At 33.2% G+C, this 21653-nt stretch overlaps 1 protein-coding gene across 1 annotated transcript in view; it reads left to right on the top strand.

The window, feature by feature from the left end:
* LOC130903736 (plexin-B) overlaps positions 1–21653 on the top strand; it is a 157183-nt gene that overhangs the window by 117742 nt on the left and 17788 nt on the right. Inside the window, exons 2-3 of the mRNA XM_057815989.1 lie at positions 11934–13470; positions 20911–21011. Coding sequence (XP_057671972.1) covers positions 12004–13470; positions 20911–21011 — 1568 coding nt within the window. The 5' untranslated portion in view covers positions 11934–12003. The remainder of the gene's footprint in view (positions 1–11933; positions 13471–20910; positions 21012–21653) is intronic.

The raw sequence follows: 21653 nt of genomic DNA, 5'->3' as shown, positions 1-21653 counted from the left end.
CGAGAAATATAAATCAAAGCGATGTACTAGAAATATGGAACAATGCGATGTACGAGAAATATGGAACAAAGCGAAGTTTAAGAAATATGAAACAAAGCAATGTACGAGAAATATAAATCAAAGCGATGTACTAGAAATATGGAACAATGCGATGTACGAGAAATATGGAACAAAGCGAAGTTTAAGAAATATGAAACAAAGCAATGTACGAGAAATATAAATCAAAGCGATGTACTAGAAATATGGAACAATGCGATGTACGAGAAATATGGAACAAAGCGAAGTTTGAGAAATATGGAACAAAGCGAAGTTTGAGGAATATGAAACAAAGCGATGTACGACAAATATGAAACAAAGCGATGTGCGAGAAATATGGAACAAAGCGATGTGCGAGGAATATGGGACAAAGTAATGTACGAGATATATGGAAAAAAGCGCCACACAATTTTTTCACAATTATATTTTTCATTCATTATTGTTTGAGGCTTATTTTGAAAATTATTTTCAATTTTTTAGTTTGATCTTTATAATAGAGTGTTTTCTGGTTTTTTAAAACTATATTTCTTTTCCACTTATTAGTTCGATTTAGTTTGGAAAATTTTTCTGTTCTAGTTCTAGTTCTTTTCGTTCCTTTTTTATGTAAGGTTTTCAGCGTAACTTCGCATCTAGTGCTAGTCCCAAATATTTTGCTGTATTAGCATGTGGTACCTATTCATCGTTAATGGTATATATGGTACATATTTGTGAAATTTACATGCACCGTTTTTTTCTATATTCAAACTTATCCTCTATATGCAATTTTATCAATTGATGTCTGTAGGTTGTTTGCTTCTTCTTAGTAGGAATCGCCTACGGTCAAAATAGCAATGTCATCCGCAACGTCGACATGGTGAAAGACCAACCCAAGAACACTACTTGGTGGTACATCCACATTGATTTTCATTAAGTCTGAGTAACCATCTTCTTGCTTTATTCTGAAGGATCGTTCTTTTATATAGGACTCTAACAGTTTTACATATTGGTTAGGTAAGAGTTTTATTCAGTTTATAATTGAGCCATCCATGCCAGACTTTGTCAAATGCCTGAGTCACGTCTAAGAAAACAGAGGAGCAAACTTTTTTCTTTTCTAGAGATTTTTCTATGACATCGGTTATCCTGTGTACTTGGTCTATGGTGGAGTGGTTTGCCCTGAAGCCGAACTGAAGTGAAGATATTTGTTTTCTTTCTTCAAATATAGGGCTTAATTTTTTAGGAGTATGTTCTCGGATAGCTTTGATATCATTGGTAATAGTAATATTGGTCTGTAGGTTTGGCTTCCAAAAGATAAAAATAAATTTGTTAACTCCAAAACTTACTTTTATTTTAATAATTAGTCTATTTAAAATCAAGAATCCTTGTTAAAAACTTTACCCATAGGTTTACTTCATATAAAAAGAAATTGTGATGCTGGAAATGAATTTTATAAACATTAGAATACCTGTTGTTTATTACATTAGGTAATTGAGTAATCTCCTTTCAGCAAGATTAATGCTGAATCTTTTGTTTTCATTTTGATGGTTTTCTTTATAATTTATATTTGGCGGATTCTATTGTATACTATAAAAAGAAAAACATGCTTTTCGCTGAAATGTACATTAAGTAATATAAAAGAATGTTTCTTTCGAGAACGTATATTGATTAAACACAGAAATGTCGGTATTTTTATTAAAACACTTTCCTTCTAAAGTTGAATGGTGAAAAGAATTAATATAGAACATCGTTATTTTCCTCATATTTTTATTTGCTCTACAAAAAGATGCCACGCAACGTAACAAGATAATGAAAATGCACTTTCATTTGGTCAACCCAATGCAAAAGTTTACCTCAAACAAGTTACATACTGTTGTACGAGGATATATTGAAAAAATCTCAACCTACTATAGAACCAAACAAAATTTCAATATCAAAATATTTTATTACTCAACATATTCTCCTCTTAATTGGATACATTTATTAAAGCGAACCTGCAACCTCTCTAGACCTTTCAATAAAAATAGTTCTTGCTCTGCAAACCAGACTTCCACAGCTTTTATTACCTCCTCGTTGGAAGAGGAGGTACGACCTTTCTTTCAGTTGAGGAAAAAATGATAGTCGGACGGAGTCAAATCTGGTGAATAAGGGGAGTGTTCTAATTATTCGAACCCTAAATCACGAAATTTTTGCATGGCTTTGGATAACTTTCCGCGTCTTTACTCTTTAATTTTTTCCCGTAGAGTAGTCAGTAATGTCGAATAGTAATTTCCAGTTATGGTTCTACCCTTATCCAAAAAATTGATCATGATTACTCCATGGCAATCTCAAAAGACTGAAGCAAGAACTTTTCCAGCAGTTTTTTGGACACGAAATTTCTTAAGTCTTCGAGAAACAGAGTGTCGCCATTCCATCGATTATTGCTTTGTTTCTGAATGATGGAAATGTACCCAAGTCTCATCCATAGTAACAATTCGGTTTAAGAAGACTACATCGTTTTCAAATCGATCACAGATCGAACGCGACGCTTCTACCCTTGCACGCTTTTGGTCAACATTCAAACATTTGCGGATCCATTTTGCAGCAATTTTTCTCATGTCCAAATTGATGTGAACTATATGGTGAACGGGTTCGTATGAAATATTCACTGCTTCAAATATTCGTTTTAGCCCAATTCGACGATCTGATAAAATCATGTCATGAACTGCATACGAAGGACATTAATCACCAAGGGTATTAAGCATATCTTCGTAAATCTGCTTTCAAATACAGATACTTGATGATGGCTCGATAATCCAATTTTTCGATTTTCACAATTTCGGTGGACATCTTTTTTCTTTTAATTTATTGCGTAACTCTGGTTTACTTTTTTGACGTCAAACTTTACACTGACACTTCTAATAATTTATTGTTCGTTGCTATGGTGACGCAATATTTTGTTTATGCATGGAACTGTTCTAGGCTAACTAGATATCCTCGTATACGTGGAAAACTTTGATGAAGATGGGATATTTAGAATCACTTCTAGTGCAGCTGTTGGGCATGATTTCATGGCCTCGGTTGCACACATGCAAGCTAGTCTTTGTACCTTCGGGAGATTGTTCCTCGTGGTATTCAAACTAGTTCTAGTACCCCAAACCACTGCCCCATATGTGATTATTGATCTCACATTTGCGTGTCCATCCACAGTAGGATCTTTGAGTTACAACCCTAATTCCTCCCTGCAAAGTTTCTGTACCATTAGAGCATTTTGTGACTTTAGTGGTTAGTTCCTGTTCTTTTTTGTTTCAGAGAAGTTTTCTATCTAGTGTGAGCCCCAGATAATTCATCTCTAATTTCCACTCTACGACTTGCACATGTATTCTAAAAGCATCCTCCACATCATATGCCGAGTTCAGTCAGTCTGCATAAGAGCTTCTCTACTACACCTTGTGGACATCCCCTATTACCAGTAATTGAAATGTTGTCTTGCCCTTACTTTCTTTTCTGATGTTCTAGTAGATACCGTTGTGCCATCCATCTGGATGTTGTTTGAATTCCAGTGGTAAATTGTACCAGTGCTGTCTCCATAGTTTTTCCTGTTTGGTATTCGAATTGACACGGATGGAGAGGTTTCCACTTCAAAATCTCTGATCTAGAGTAGAAAGTAGAACCGACGTGAAGCTGATTGGTCTATGGCAGAATATCCTTCTTAAAGGAGAGCTGGGAAGATTTGAAATTGCTGGAGTTTTTCTCGTAGCTTTGCTTTTACCGCCCTCCGTGAAGCTACCATACGGTTTCCTCAGTGGCATAGTTGTATTGATTTCACTCTTCGCCAAGATCTTGTGAAATCTTGAAGCCGGATGCGTAGATAGAATATCTTCGCAGAATTTTCTGAAGCTTTGCTACTTTCTTCATTATACAAAGTAAGTTTTTTGGTGTAGCTCTGTTGAAGAGGTACCGTGTTCAGGTTGTTAACTTGGACAGATGATAATTTAAACAAAAATTTCCTTCTTGTAGCGACAATAAAATAAAGGCAGATGTTGAACCCGACGTCAGAAAATTGATTAAAGATCAGGCATTCATTACCACCTTAAATGAGTAAGAAAAAGAAGTTTGGATGGCTTTTGTCAAAGTTTCTAAAAACATTTTGGGTAATTACAGATCTCCTCAATATTCTGGCATGATAAAAAAATGCTCTATGTGTATTATAAATTGGGAAAATACACTTAGCAATGCTTAGTCTTTAATCGGAGACCTTAAACTTCGAATATTGAAGACATATGAAATGGTCTAAGAAAACATTCTATTTTAGTGCTGATAATAAAATTGCTGGATAAATACGTGAGATTTTTCAAAACAATAAATTTATTTCTCACAAAAACGTTATGTCACTCCAATTTATTTTCTTATTTATTTTTTCTACGAGAATTATATATTCAAATAGTTTTAACCAGGAAGAAAAAATTGATAAAGTTATTGTTGTATAGAGTTAAAGTGATCTATTTTCATCAAAATAGACCCTTTCACTGCACTTTGGTCGAGAGCCCTGCTTCTTTCAGTGCGCGCCGTTTTTGTTGCGTTTGCGAGTATACTCGCCTGAAGCAGTATAGTGCAAATCCATATGAGTTTTGCTTTAATGGTCATATTTCTTGATTTTTGCCAACAGAGAATATCATAATTATTTCGAGTGTTTCTTTGTACAGCCAGCAAGAAGTTTTTCCCACGATCGATACTTAAATTCACCACATGATAGTTTGGTAGTAATTTTTGGCATTTTTATGCGTAGCTTTATAAGTTTCACAACCATTGATTTTCTGGAGCTTGTATACCAATTATCTATATATAAGATGTGTTCCTTCTCTACATAAGGTTCGAGAAAAGTTTTGTAGGCCAAAATATATCTGCAACACGTTCATATTGATTTTGCAAACTTTCAGTATCCGATAGTTTGTCATCTGAAGAAGGCGGCTCATTTTCTTGGTCCCTGTCATTGCTTCTAGCTAGAATTCCTTCAAACATTCAAATTAGATATGTTGTTGACATAATTCATAAATACACTGCAAAATGCAATGAAAATACTCAAACTATTTAGAATGCTTTCGCGAAAGGTCTTGTTTGCCTTATCAACTGTATAACAGCATTGCCACCACAGCTAATTTTTCGCTTCATTTGGCAAGTAGGAATTACGATCGCGAGCATATTTGGCTGGAGCAGTCAGATCCTATTTAATTTTCGAAGTTATCTCTTTTCGAGAAGTATACTCATGATAGAGAATATTCCTCTTGAGCAGTGAAAGGCTCAAGTTTCTCCTGAATTATCGGTTTGTTTTGGTACTTTATTCATAAGCTCAATAATTGAAAAAAAAAATAGTTTTGTTTGCAATGACATTGCAAGTTCGAATAGTATATAATAATCATCATTTTAATATTAATAAGTGATTCTTAGTGTTACTCTCAATAAAGTTTCCGTTAAAAGCTGTTAGTTTTTTCCTACAGAGACGAGACGTAGTGCAAAAAATGATTGTAGATTTTTATTTTATCGTATTTCAAGTTAATGAGTTAAGAACGACTAAATTATCACTTAAGAGTCTGCGTTTAATTTATCTGTTATGTAGTTTTTACATTGTATTTTGTACAATACATTTTATAGTATCTTTTGTTATACGTTCTTTAAGGGAATGATAAAATACCTACTAGTTTCAGAGATAGTTCTCAGAAACTGAGTGAAACAGAGGGCACAATAGATCTTTTAACTCTTAGTGAACCGTCGCCCAATTAAACATACACTACCAGTCAAAAGTTTTTGCCCACCCTATAGTTTGTGTGATAAACAACAAATAAAAACAATACGTTCGATTTTGATATTTATATTTTAAAGAACATTATATTTGTCCTACATTTCAATCGGGTTGAGGTCGAGCGATTGTGACGACCAAATCATTACTTTCAGTACATTCTTCTTTTCCAATTCTTCCAAATACTCTTTGCACAGGTTCGAGGAATGCTTGGATCGTTTCCATACTGGAAGATGAATGTTCCACCGATCAGGTGCTGACCGAAACATACTACAATTTTTTATAGTCTTCTTTCTTCAAAATGCCCTCAATTTTTACCAGGTCTCCTTCAAAACAACCCCAAACCATCGCCAAGCCTCGTCCGTGCTTTGCAGGGATTTCACATGGATATATCGTCCGTTCTTCCTTTAACATGCGCACAAACACTCCTCTTTTAGACCCAAAAACCTCAAACTTTGACTCATCACTCTATAAAACTCTCTCCCACTCTTTGTGAGTTTTTAGCCCACTGTAATCTCTTAATTTTATTTGGACGTCTTAAACAAGGTTTCTTAAGTTCCACCCTTCCATAATGCTAATTCCCATCAATCTCATTTTCACTGTAGGAGTAGGTACTCAAAGACAGATCCCTAGATTCATTGATGTGAGCAGCTATCTCTGGCCCACTAAGTCGTCGATCACGTTTACCCTTCAATACATTAAATTTATCTTCAGTCCATCATGAACGTTTTCTTTCGCAAAGTTCCTGGGGGATGCATATTTTTTTAACGTTGTAGTTCACGTCGAGGTATTTTGAAGATTTGCAATTAATACACGAGTTTCAACCAATAGTTTCTTGGTTTTATTCATTTTAAAACTTACAAATTTGAATTTGCGAGAACAAAAACAATTCGTATATGAACTTCACAAAACCATGTCTTGGTACAAAAAGTATAAATTACAGCTCGTTATTGCGTCTTACAGGGCTAATTGGGACTGTACTACAATCATAAACTTCCTGTTGAATAATAATAAACAAATCAGCCGATACTAAAAAAATTACATACACTATTATTTTTGGTTTTATAAGATACCTTTTCGACCTTCTCTTGACAATATGAAAGAGAAATTAGTTAAGTGTACAAATTTGTAATTTGATGAGTGGATTATGGCGAGGGAAAAAACTTTTGATCGGTAGTAATAGAAGTATCTATACATAGTTTTGTTTTTAGAAAAAAAAAAAGTATGAAAATTGATAATGTCCAGCTCAGCAACAGCTCCGACAGGTTTCTAATAACTTGAGCATCTGCCATATTCCTCCAGGTTTTGCCTTCAGCAGTTACTAGCTGTTTCCAAAACTTGAAAAGCCTTTCGTGGTAAACGATTATCTTATAATTAAGTCTCTCTACATCTCATTCTTCTGTTTCCAGATTTCATAGATTTCCACCAAATAAAGAAATTTTTCTGGAGTTCTTATATCTCAAGATGTCAATACTACGCCTTCGAAGTCTTTTGGTAAAATGGACAGGACATTCGCAGAGTAGTTGCTCGGCTGTTTCCATCGCAGAATCTGCAGTTGTCGTCCTATAGTCTTAAGGTATTATTTTAAAGGACAGTGACCTTTCAGAAGACCGACCACAAATTTTATGTTGTTTCTGGTCATCTCGTCAGACTTTTTAGTTAATATGGTTATGAATCTTTTGAATTGTCTCAAATCTGGAGTGTTTCTATAGTGAGACTTTATCTGATTATTTAGCTGTTCAGTTCGTTATTGATCTCACGACGCCACAGTAGAGCTCTGGTCCAAAATATGGAGTCGTTGCTCCTTACTGCCTGCTTCTTTATTGCCTGGTAGTCACATTTGCGTTACTTGTTTCTATTAGCCAGAGCTTTTAGATTTCATTTGCACTCCCAAACTATACTGGACATGCACTTAATATGTTTTAATCTCCATCTGATTATTTGGCTCTAGTCCAAAATATAGAGTCGTCGTCCCTGTTTGGCAAGGCTTTCTTCTTCTTTATTGCCAGGTATACTCTGGTGACCTGGTTTAGATTTTATTTGCACTCCCAAACTGGATTGGACATGCACTTAATATGTTTAAACCTTAATACAGAAACTCTATTGAGAATTAAAAATTATATATTTGCTAATATGGACCGTAATTTTTCAACCCATAAATTTATTATTTAATAGATTTAATTTTTTTCTATTTTTGATAAGAAACTGCCAACTGGGTCTGTTATCGCTTAATTTCCATATTTGTTAGGGTTGCTAAGTAAATACTATGTTGCAATATTAAGAACTGCATTTATCTGTGAAAGACCATTTATTATGCAAATAAGGAAATATTCAATAGCTCTACTTAAATAATGCGGGGTAAATGGTAGTAGAAAATTTAACCGATTTTGTACATTATGTCGTAAACATAACACTAAAACGTTTTATTGGAATAAGCTCCGTTAAAGAAGATAGTCGACACAATTAATGCCTTACAATTTGGTATCATAATGGATTTTTGAATGTTAAAGTTGGAATGATCTGAAATATATTTATAAATTGAAGTCTACTATCCAAAGAAGTGATTATAATGTCACAATTCAGCCATTTTGACAATAGTAAAGTCTCAACCTAACCTAACCGGAAAATTGGTAACGAAAGGTTACGAGGGTTGATCAGAAAGTAAGGCCGGTAAGCGCGCTGATCACGGTTGCTTCAATTTTAAAATTTGCGCTGCAATTGAAAATTTCGCCATTTGTGAAGTGTCTTCTATGATACGGTTTTTATTAGCAAAAACTTCAAAATTATGGAAATTTATCAACGAATGTGTGTACGGCAACAACGTAATAAATGAAACTCACATCCGGAAATGTTGTATTCAGTTTAAAAGTGCTCGAACTAACGTGTACGATAAAGACAAGAGTAGGTGTATCAGCGTTGTGTCTGGCGGATTAGTTATAACCTCTTTTTCACAATACCGTAGTTTTAGGTTAATTTTCCACAAGATTAATTGATTTATTGAGTTAATTTGTCGAACACAAGTTGATGCCAAAAAATCTGACTCTTGACCAAAAGCTCTTGCGACAACGGGTCTGCTCGTTCTGCTCGTCTGCTCAGATTTCCTTAGAAAAAGATCTGCTTTGAAAGAGACCCGGTTTGAGTCGATGGAAGGGGTAAAGCAAAAAAGCGGCAGAGCTCCTAAAGATCCCCACCACCACTGCTTCGATCAATGGAAAAAACGTATGGAAAGGTGTATGGCGAGGGAAGGGGAATATAGTGAAGGGAAGCCTTCGAATTTAGAATAATTTTTATAATAAAACCCTTTTTCGTAATCAGTCTCTTTATTTAATAGCCAGACATGATATTCTATCATCCGTACTATAGTGCAGATCATGCACCTAGCAATTTTCACTAGTTTCCAATAATTAAAGACTTTATATCGCTTTATATCTATGTATCTATCTATCTATCTATCTATTGGGGTCTTTTATACACTGTGACTCAAAGGATCTATTCTATTGTGCCCCCTTTTTTGCTGCGATGCTGGAGAACCCAGTATTTATAGCTGATCCATTAATCCCATTCTTTTTAAAAAGTCTAGAATGTGAGATTGTTCTAATTTCCAGAGATTCCTAGTGTTTCACACTTCGAGAGAATGTGGACAGAGGCTTCGCCCTCTGTGCAACAAAATCTACACGCCTCATTATTTGCTGTGTCTAACGTCTTCAGGTGTTTGTTGAGGCGACACTGCCCCGATAGAATGATGGTTAATATATTCAGCAGATCTACTCTGGTTATAGTTTCCCAGAAGAGTCTGCCTGTTTCAGTCCCTGTCATATCGCGTTAACAATGATGAGGAGCTGCAGATGCCGTCACTGAGCTGCTGAAATTACAGGTTGCAGAATTTAAAAGTTGAGCACCAATAAATGCCTTAAATTGTTTGGTGAAGATAAAGACAAGTAAATTTAGATACCATATTTGTTTTTTGGAATCCAAAACATTACTAATATTCCCAATAGCCCTCGTATTTGAAATTACTTCACGAAATGCTCTTGAAATATAAAATGAGACGGTTTCAAATATTATATTATGCGTTTGAAAAAATTACATCAACTGCTTACAGTTATATGGACTGCAATCTCCACAGAAAATATAAAAATAAAAACGCTAATGAATTGCTATTATTTTTACATTTAAATTATTAAAATAAAATAGAAACAATACTTGAAAAGAATAGAAATCATTTCTGATTCTTCTGAAACAATTGTGTTAGCTTTTCGATTGTTTTTGAGTCATAAAAAGAAGGAAATTGAATATAGAATCGCGCAAGATCCCTTTGACGTTAGTCCTCTAGATGTTTTGCAACTTTCTCTTCCAAAGTAGCAGTTCATCTAACTGTATGTCCTAATGTCAACTCTTTCGAATCATTCAAATAAAACGTTATATTTAATGGTGATCTGTCAACCTACTAAATACGGTCGTTAATTCGTAATTAAAAAAGTATACGGAGACTCATCTTGGAAAATGTCAATATGGATTTAGACCTGGGAGATCCAGAATCGATTTTATTCCTATTTCAAATCAAATAACCTCAAATTCCCCGGCAGGAGACTCTTCTTCAGGAAGTGGTATTCGGCCTCAATTAAAGTGTATAAATAACTGGTACTCAAATGGGGTGAACAGTTGATATTAAATTGGACGCCACCAGCTTTTTAAGGAACGACTTTAAAGTTAATAAAAAAAAGGCGGAAAAGCTGGAAACACCTTATGAATTGAATTGAAAATGAAAATTAAACAATCTAAAACCATCCCTGTACACGATTATCCAAATTAATATTTATTATCAAGAACGATAAGAGAAATGTTTGAGCAATAAATAAATTTATTGAAGAGACTGAAGGTAAATTGTTTGAAGACGAAAACTTGGTTATAAAAACGCGAATCAGATAATGTAATTGATTACTGGCTATATTATTAACTTTTATTAAAATGATCATTTGATTTTCATCACTTTGAAAAGTATCAAAATAAGACACTAGAACTTTTTATTTAATAATCTATTGGTATTTTCAAATCGACAGTTTTATTTCCAAATTAAATCCATGTGCATAAACTTTAATTTTATTTGGTAAACAAAATGATCTTCAAAGTTTGTTTATCCATCTCCGAAGTTTATTTGTATGTACGGTAAATTGATAATAAAATGTACTCAAAAATACACTAATAACTATTTATTTTTTAAGCCCATCACCTCTTAAGTATATTTTCTATAATATTCAATAAATTGAATAAGACAATTTGTAAACGAATACGTCATACGACATATTAATGATGCATTGAATCACACAAGTCAAATGTTCTTGTCGAAATCCAAATGTGATGTGACATTGGTTGGGCTCTTATTGAATTTATCATTATTCTTAGCCATCCCACTTTCTAAGAGGAGTATGATTAATATATCAGCTATAAACACTGAGCATACCCAGTATCACCGCAAAAAGGAGGGCACAATAGATCCAATATGTCGCGGAGTATATGATACCCTAATATACACATACATTATTATTGTCAATGCTACTTCAAGTGATTTGGGCCAATATCAAAGTCGTATAATTACATTAGATATGATGTAAGCACAACTATCCCTTTTTTTGGCATATTGACACTTTTAGCCCATGGTTCATAATCATTTTTCCTTATTGACAGTGCGGATATCTCAGTTTTTTTATATTCTTTATTGACTTTGTAATGAAATTATGTGTTCTTGTAAGTTTGGAAACATTTTTTTTTTAAATTGAGTCTCTTTTATTTCGTTGAGCTATTTTGATGTTACTACTATACCGATTAATAATATTTTTGTCCTTAGGAATATGACTTCATAGTCATCTTAGTCTTTTCATTTCAAGTGATATGTTCTTTTTACTTCCTTTTGTTGTATAATAGGTGTCTCAATTGGAGCTATCTGCTGTAGTTTTGAAGTAAATTGTGTTGTTGTCTCTTCATTTCTTCTGTTTCTTCCTAAGGTCACCATTTTTGTTAATCGTATTACGGTATTCGTCTCAATTTGTCTTTTTTACAGCCTTGGTGTCAAGTCATAACTTAATAGATTAAGATTAATTTTAGTTCACATAAAATATAATTTTTTTTATAATATATTTCTTTATTTTAGGGATGAAGATCTGGAGAAGTGAAGCGGTGCACGGCTTCTCCTGCTCCAGGAGTATGCACTTGAAGTCTTCATGGTGATAAAAATCGTTCATGTTGGAACGGTGGGCAGCACCGTGGCAGGCATTTGGCTGCTGCTACTGGCGGGGCTGTGGGGGCGCGCTTCTGCAGGTATCCTGCTGGCGCAGTACCCTGGCCCCGATGATCTCCCTGAGCGCTTTTGGCATATGGCAATCGATCAAAAAACTCAGAGAGTCTTCGTGGGCGGCACGAATCGCCTTTTGCAACTTGATGGAAATCTCCGCCTCGAACAAGTGGTGACTACCGGCCCCAAAAACGACAGTCCTTCCTGCCACGCTACTGGATGTAATGACCCTAATATACCTCTGTCTTTAATGGATAATTACAATAAAATATTACTTATAGAACCAGACTCAAGAGTCTTAATATCTTGCGGTTCTTTGTCCCAAGGTGCTTGCTATAAATATAAACTAAGTAATATAAGTGCAGAATCCCAGTTTATTCCTATAAGTATAGCTGCAAACGATGCAAACGCATCTACGTATGCATATATAGGCCCTAAGAAATACAATCTATGGGGTCGTTCGAATATTCTTTACGTAGGGACAACTTTTACAAACAACGGAGACTTTCGACATGATGTACCAGCAATAGCTAGTCGTGATCTGGAGACGTTAGACATTGCGGAGTTAACATTTAGTAAACAATCTCTGTTAAGTATTGACGTTAAATACAGAGATCATTTTATTGTACAGTACGTATACGGTTTTAATGCTAGTGAATACGCCTACTTTGTTATTGTTCAAAAACAATCGCATTTGCCCGGACAGGAGGAACAGGGATACGTCTCACGACTTTCAAGAACTTGTATAAATGATCCAAATTATGACAGCTATACAGAAGTTACGTTACAGTGTATAGACGGAGATACGAAATATAACCTAGTACAAGATGCAAAAATCGCTTTTGCCAAAGAAGAACTCGCTTCGGCTTTAGGCATAACCGTAGGCTCTCCGGTTTTGGTAGCTATCTTCAGACCATCAAAAAGTATAACAAATGAACCTCAAAATCACTCGGCGTTGTGTCTTTATCCCTTACGTGACATAGAAGGGAAATTTATTGAAAATATCCATATGTGTTTCAACGGCAGCGTTAAAGATAGGAATATGGGCTACGTATCTGGACCTATTTTGGATGGGAAATGTCCTAGCAGTGGATCTGCTGGTAATATTCCAAACTTCTGTGAAGTTGGATTGAAAATCAGTGGTCTCACACCTTTGGTAACTACTGCATCACTTGTATTCCCTAATATATCCTTATCAGCAGTTACAACTGGATCAACAGGACGACACGTATTGGCATTCCTTGGAACTACAGATGGTAGAATCAAAAAAGTTTTGTTATCTGGACCGGAACCACCAGAATATGAGGAAGTTTTTGTTGATGACGGAAACCCAATTTTACCAGATACAACTATATCTCCATCTGGTGATTTTCTCTACGTCTTATCGACAGCAAAAGTAAGTAGAAATTTTTTTTTTTCTAATTTAAATATTTAATTGTTTCACTTATTTTTATAAAATGTGCAGGCAGTTATGAAAATTATTATTCAGAGAAATTAACATCACCTATCAATATTAAAAATAATTAATTAGTTCACACTTTGCACGTTTTTCAACAGTGCATTGATAAATGTGATGCATTTTTAAAAATCTGAGCCGTCACTGGACGACTGGCAAATGTAAAACATCGAAATTATTTTGAACAAGTTAAATGCTTAAAAGAACATATTACGTCAGGTATCAGATATGGCATAATGAATATATGAAGCATCACAAATTTGTTCAATAAAATAATGACTGTTCATTACATAAAAATACATTTTTATTAATTAGAAAAATTAAAAATTTAAAAATTTATCTGAAATGGCTACAACTCCATTATTTATCATCAGTGACTTCGGTAATAGTTATAGTTCTTCCAATATCAATTGCAGATTATAGAAACTTATATAAAAACTCTTGCAGACAATCCATAAATTGGACGGCATTATACGCCATTATTTAGACAGATGCAGTTAATTGTAATCCTACTTGGAAAAAAACATCAATATACCTCGTTAACTTGTTTCAACTTAATATTACATTATTAAACGTAATTAGACGAGTAAATTCTACCTACCTATAAGGACGTTTGGTTTAAACAGGGTGCAAGACATGAACTGAGCCCTTTTTGTACCCCATTCGTTTTTTTTTCTGGAAAACCATAAAGGAAAATGAATTCTTTGAAAATAAAACAAAAAAAAACATTTCAATTCCAAAGTATTTTTATAAATAATCATAGTAGTCAGAATTGTCGGAACTAGAATCATCATTTGATTGAATTATGATGGGTTGTAAAGAGGGTGATAACATGTTCAACACAGTTTTTCCAAAGCTTTTGGCGGTCTGTTGCTAGAACTTACTTTACGAGTTTTACAACCTCTTTACTCAGTTCTGGAGACTGATTACATTTTCGTAATTCTGATTTTACGTTTGCCCATATTAACCCCATAGGGTTAAATATGCAATAATAGGAGGTAGTCTGAGAAGATTATGACTCTTTTCTTTACACAGCTTGTCAATATAATAAATTTTCTCTAACTTTAGACCTTTAATAACAGTAAGTAATTCTTTGTTTATTAGGTCTTTTGATCGCCTACAGGAATAGGAATATTTTTTTCAGACATATATGTTAAAATTTGGACTTTGTTACTACTACTATTTGTTATCTTAAGGAGTTGCCGCGAGTGGTAGGATGCTTTGTCAATAACGATTACTGACTGTAGTGGAATGTTAGGTGAAAACTTTTCATTGAACCACTTTCCAAATAATTCTGCTGTCATATCTTCATGATAATTAGCTGCACAGTTTTTAATTTTTTTAGCAGATATTAATAAAACATTAAGCAGGAAACCGTCTTTGCTTCCAAAGTGTACTATTTTAATGCGTTTCCCTTTAGAACATGGCCCATTCAAACAGGAACTTTTACTATTGTCAACCCAACCAAAATATACTACATTGTAACTCTCAAACCATGTTTCATCTAGATAAATTATGTGTCTATTAGAACTTCAGTAGTCTTTTAACTGACTAACTCTTGTCGTCATCGAACTATCCTTGACGATTCGGTTATTGCCAACCGTTCCGCATGGTCTAAAAAACGCCATATTTCTATTTACTTGTGAACATACTGCTTCGGTCAATAGAAATGCATTTATGTTTAAGATTCGATATTTTCATTGGAAAACAGTGGAGATAATGAGTCCACGTGGACTGACGGTTTGTTAAATGATATTTCTACGGGATATAAACATTATTTTTCATTTCTAAATTTGGTATGAGTGCCGTGCGTATTTATAAAATATTGATTGATCCTCGCTTAACAGTCTTCTGCAATTGATATTGGAAGAACTATACATTCGATGTTATTATGTTATTACTGTGGTAATTGGTCGACGATAACTGAAGTATGGAAAAGTATTAGACATAACATTATCAAGATATAATTTCGAATGGTGTTGTGGCTTGAGGACTCAAAATAAAACTGTCCAAGAGTTTTTTAAAATGCCAACGTTTCAATCTTTTATTTGATCTTTTGCAAGGTTAAAAACATATGGTACATTATAACTCAAACATTTTGAGTCCTCAATCCGCAACACCATTCGAAATTGTATTGTATTTATTTAGCATTAAAATCCCATGAAATGTAAGAGTAATTCTCAATTTCCTTTCAAACTAAAACTTAGGGTTGCTGCATATACCCCAACACTTAGACAATTACCTTGTCCGGTTCCTTGAGTCTCCTAAAGTTAGTTGGCTTGCAAAACCAGACAGCGTAATTGAATGTTCCAATAACTCTAATTTAATTTCTTTTAATTCCAAAAACTATGAAATTCTATTACATTTAGGTATGGAATATCGGTATTCCAAACTCTGTCAAACGCTTGCTTTACATCTAAAAATTTATATGTGCAGTAATGGCTTCAGATTTTTGATTTATTGTAAGTTATTCTGTTAACTTTCTAAATCCAATCTGGTGAAATATTTGAGTTTATTCTAACAGTAAACAATTAATATCAAGTTGGTAAAGATCAACAAGTAAACAAAAAATTTTGAAATTAATAAACCACTATATTAATTAATTAATCTTTGGCAAACCTTTTAGAAATTGGGGGTTATACCATATTCAAGATCACAGGAAAATTCTTGGATATGTAGTTGATTGAATTTTGTTAACATAGAAAAAGTATTGGGTCACAATATAAATATGGCATTTTTTTATCATTGGGCCAACTTTGAAAGACAAACTGAAAAGAACATATAACTTCTCCTGAATTTTGTTCATAGACTTCACTTGTTGATTTGTCTCGACATATTTCTTGTCTGAGTTATATGTATTGGTGGAAAGTATGATTTCTATCTAGATCAGTATCCCATTTTAATCTTATTCATTATTTTTTATGTTACAACTTTCAGACCAATTCTCAATTGATTGGTTCATTACAGTTAACAACATTATTATTTACCTAATATTTTCACCTGATCTGATTCTGTCTCGGTATTTTCAATTTCGAAGCTATGGCCATGTCTTATATTATCAAGTGTGTGAACTCTGATTTATGCTTTATTAATAGTTCTACCAAGATTTTGTCATTGATGATAATATCAAAGTTAATATTTCTCATCATCCACGAAAATATCATGACGACTTTCTTAGTATTATTTCCAGAGCTTGAGTAGTTTTAGCAGACTCTATTATCTTGTTAGTCATCAGTCAGTTGCTGATGTTTTCCCTCACTCAACTATTATTTGGTCTTGTTTGTTAACTGTTAGATGTCTAGGCATTTCTAAAAATATGAAAATACACAAAAAATGGGGAAACATTTAGAAGGACGCAAATCCCACCACTGATTCTGAAGAGAGTGAAAGTGAAATTTATGATAACATTTTAAAACTTTGAATGATTAAATTTTCCATTTAGTAAATGTTCTTAACACTTTAACTTGGCACAATAAATTTAATAATTTTATCCTCCATTCTTACGACCAGAACTTCTTGAGCACGTGCATCTCTTAATACCCTTTTTGCTATTTTATCTTCATTCTGTTCTGGCTCAACCTCATTTCCACAAGTAATTTCGAATAAGCCTTTGGTCATCAACACTACTTTAATTTGGAATTCCCTCACATTCCAATTCGAATGGTTTAATTTGCCAATTGTTGACTCTATCTTGAATAGACACAAACGTCATTCTATTTACTACACTCACAGATTAAAATTTTTTCCACTTTCCACTTTGACGCTTTGGCTCGAATTACTACTATTTTATTCGGCCCTGCCAATAACTTCTTGTGCTGCCTTATTAGTAGTAATAAATAAAAGTAGTAATTGTAATATATAACTTTATTCTATTAGTCGAAAACAGATTGGGTGAAACAATGAACATACAAATAAACTTCAAACCTTTAACACAGTATAAGTATAAGTCAGTAGCGACACTTTCCATAAGACAATACTTTAACTTTCAATGACCGTGCGCCATGTTCGTGGTTGTTTTCAGAAACACACGGGTAATAATAGTAAAGGTTTTGCAAAAAGCAACATGTATCTAATTTTACTTGTAGTTACATTTATAATAAGTATTCAAATAGAGATTAAAGATTCAAAAAATCGTGATATGCAGGTGATATAATTAAATAACTGAATTCACAACTTGCTTTTTAAAATCAATTTAGTTAGCAAACTGAGGATTTAATAATTTAAAGTTACAAGTGGTTACACCAATCTGACTGGTGTACTAGACGAATATCAAAGTGAATGAACGAAGTATTAGTTTTACAGGCTTCTTTATATATTAGCTCTTATCTTATACAATAATAATTATAAAATTAGATAAATATATTTATGGTTCATTATAGTCACATTAATAATTAATAATTGAAGACGATACTTTATTGGGGTTGAAGTGGAATCTAGAAAACTGACAGACAGACTAAACATAGACAAATTTATAGCAACGATAACTTAATGAGGCTAGAGTTCATAATAATAAATAAGTAATTGATGATGATGCGCCGAGGGTTGTTTTTGATTACTTATCTATATCTCTACCATTTTCAATTACTCTGATCCCTTTCAGCAACATCATCATTTCGTTTAGAAACTCTATTTGCTTCCTGTTGCCCACGAATGCTGAATTTAAAGGTTTGTAGGTATTTATTTATGAGGCGTTAAATACATCAAACAATGTATCAAATTTTTCAATAATATATGCAGTACCCATTGCTTCTGACGGTAGTGCACCCAGGCTCACGTATGTATTTAGACCTGCTACCACTGTACTCAACACTTGTGTAGCTAGTTTGACCCACATTTTTTCAAAATTGCTTTGACAAATGTGTGAATCGGTTAATTTTGGGGATAGTCTGAATTGTGATTTTTTATCTGCATTGTAAAAATCTTCAATATATTTTCACGAGGCCGTTTTCTCGTTGAATGTAAATGTATGTGCCATTAAGTTGTTTCTTATAGCTTTTATTAGATGTGATGGGTCAAAAACATACCAAACTTTAGACTCCTTTGAATTGAAGAAAGTATATCTCTCTTTCACACCTAATAGATATGCTATTTGTATAAAATTTATTCCCATATCAGAAACCAATATTTTCGGTTTTAAACCTCTTCTAACCTCTTCCAATTTGTCAATGCAATCATAGTTTTCTCTTTTTACATCACTTGCTTTCATTGTTGAATGCAAAAAAAGAAGCTTATTGGAAGTTTGTAGCTAGCCCAGGTATCATAAATGTAGCTACATACGCAGCTGGTTTTCTTGTTTTACCTCTTCCACAATCTTCTAACCCAATGAATTAATCTTTGGTTTGACATCAAAGACATTTCATCAATGCATAAAATACAATATCTGTCTAATTCATTCAATGCCTAAATTTTGGGTTTTATACTCTCGAATAACTTTTCATTTACACCAGCATTCATAGGCATGTTTTGTGTCATTCTCTGCAGTGATCTCTTCGTAGGCAGTAAGAAGATTTTGCTCAACGCCTTATACGCTTTAGTGCTTACAAAATACAATGACAAGCACAATCGTTGAAATTCATCAGAATAACGTCTATCTTTTGGCATTCTCATATGAAGATTTGCCTGCATTTCCACAAAATTAGCAAATGCTGGTGGTAGTAATTTTTTTAATAACACTTAAATTGTGTTAACATTTGTTTGCGTGACAAAAATTTATTTTTTGGGGTTGAACTCCTTAATTTTTGCTCAGTGCAGTAATCTTTATTCTTAATTTGCTCTTTCTTGGGTTATTATAACTTAAATATTCTTCTGTTTGAATACCCTGCTGTAATGAAGGTTATGGAAATGTTTCAATAACAGGATCTGTTGTTGATGTCGATGGCCTGGGATCACAATCTAAAAAACTGTAGTAATTAGTATCATTTTCAATAGACATTAGACAAATATTACCAAGTCCAAATATACCAGTACTAGTAATCTCGATAGAAGAATCTAATTTTCTTCTTTTTGGGTCTCTTATTTCGTTTGATTCAGGAACAGTATGTGGTTGTGGACGATTTCTTAGATCATTTAAAAACAGTAAGATGGAAATGTAAACTGCATATTTTATAGTTCCTATACAAGGCTGCAAAATCCTTTTCTAGTAGATCACTTCTACCACATGTTGTAACCCATAGTTTATACCTGCAATACATAAATACATTACCAATTTTAAATAACAAAGTGAGTTGGTTTAATTATTACAAATCTGTAAATATCCTTCGGGATCCTAAAAAAGCTGAGGTGTTTATCTTCATGTCCTGTGCTACTGCTATTTCTGAATGCACAGTAGACACCTCCATGTTTCCCTTTATTCATTGCTGCAAATTCAATCTGTACTCAAATAGTTTTTATCTTCAATTATGTAAGTAGATATTATAATAAGAATTCTTCTCGTACCAACACAATTTTTAAAGTCTATTAACAACACTATAACCTAACTACTATAAAATAAATAAAACAAAACAGTTTCAACTAACAAATCACCTTATGCCACATTTATACACACTTTTTGTTTAAAAACATCGCCATTTTGCTGATTGTGCAAATTCGCGCATGCGTTCAAAACTTTTTTTACCGAGTGAAAAGGAAGTAGTTGTATAAGGAAAGTTCTAGAAGATGGAAGGTGAAGTTAAAACATTAGTTTCGTTTTACTCATATGATTAATTCAAATCAATCAATCATAATATTACATCACACCAACATACAGAGTCCACTAACCAAATCAACTCATCCAAATTGTTTATCAGAATCAAATTTTGGCGTTTCGACTTTTCTTTAAGTCTTTATCAAAATATGATATTGACACTGAATGGTGAAGACCTATATACACATATTGTTCTCCATGTCCCTAACCTCCATAATTAAAACCACATATGTAATACTCCTATATGGATAGATTCTATAAGTTATAGGTGTTCCGACTAAGTGAAACAAATAGTGTATCGTTCTCTCTCTTCTTTAGTTCTGAGCATCTTTTGCGCGCATTAAGCATGCGCAGTATAGATACAGTGTCCAATAAATAATGACATTTGACATAACGTCATTCCACAACTGCGCCTCTAGTGGTTATTTCAAACGTTGCAACCCTCATTCTCTTTGTTCGCCGTTGTCGTACCCAATGGTTCACAAAATACGATTTCTGCCTTTATTTTTGTTAGAAATTAACTAATAGTTCTCAAGATTACTAATCATTACTTTCTATATAGTAAATTTAATTGTTTTGTATGCAAGGATGCTATTGATTTTTATGGATTATAAGAGTTTAGGGTAAGAACAAATATTGTAACTAGAATAGAATTAAACTATATAACTGTAAAATATGTGACAAAATTTGTTTTTCAGGTATCAAAAATAAATGTAGAACATTGTAGTACATATACTAATTGTTCATCGTGTTTGGAATCTAAGGATCCATATTGTGGTTGGTGCTCTCTAGAAAAGAGGTTAGTATATATTACATAATACAAAGCTCTAATTTCAAAGGTAGATGATTTTGTAACTTGAGTATTAATGTACCTCTCAAATAATGTAATTACATCGAACCACAAAGCTACATTCGGTGGCATATAAATGACATATTTTTCTTTTATGGAAATGATTATTTTTTTATTGCATCTTATTAGTTTTAATCATAATCAGAAACATAAACCAGAAAGGGAGTTTCTCTTCAACAATTTTGTATAAAATGAATTACTTCACACTATTTGTAGGTAATCCAAGTAAATCTGAAATTTGCTCCTTTCTGGAAATCACAAAAACATTTTCATTTGTCTTAAGTTTATTTCATATAATTTATTATGTGGGTGCATTGTTTATAATGTATGTTGAAAGGTAATTGTTTTATATTGTCACCCAGGGAAAAGGAAGTAGTTGTATAAGGAAAGTTCTAGAAGATAGAAGGTGAAGTTGAAAAGTTAGTTTAGTTTTACTCATATGATTAATTCAAATCAATCAATCATAATATTACATCACAACAACATACAGTCCACTAACTAACCAAATCAACTCATCCAAATTGATTTTCAGAATCAAATTTTGATATATATATATATATATATATATATATATATATATATATATATATA

This window comes from Diorhabda carinulata, chromosome 1 (assembly GCF_026250575.1).
Source record: "Diorhabda carinulata isolate Delta chromosome 1, icDioCari1.1, whole genome shotgun sequence".
NCBI lineage: Eukaryota > Metazoa > Arthropoda > Insecta > Coleoptera > Chrysomelidae > Diorhabda > Diorhabda carinulata.
The sequence above is the reverse complement of the archived record's forward strand: the minus strand, read 5'-3'. Positions and strand labels throughout refer to the sequence as shown.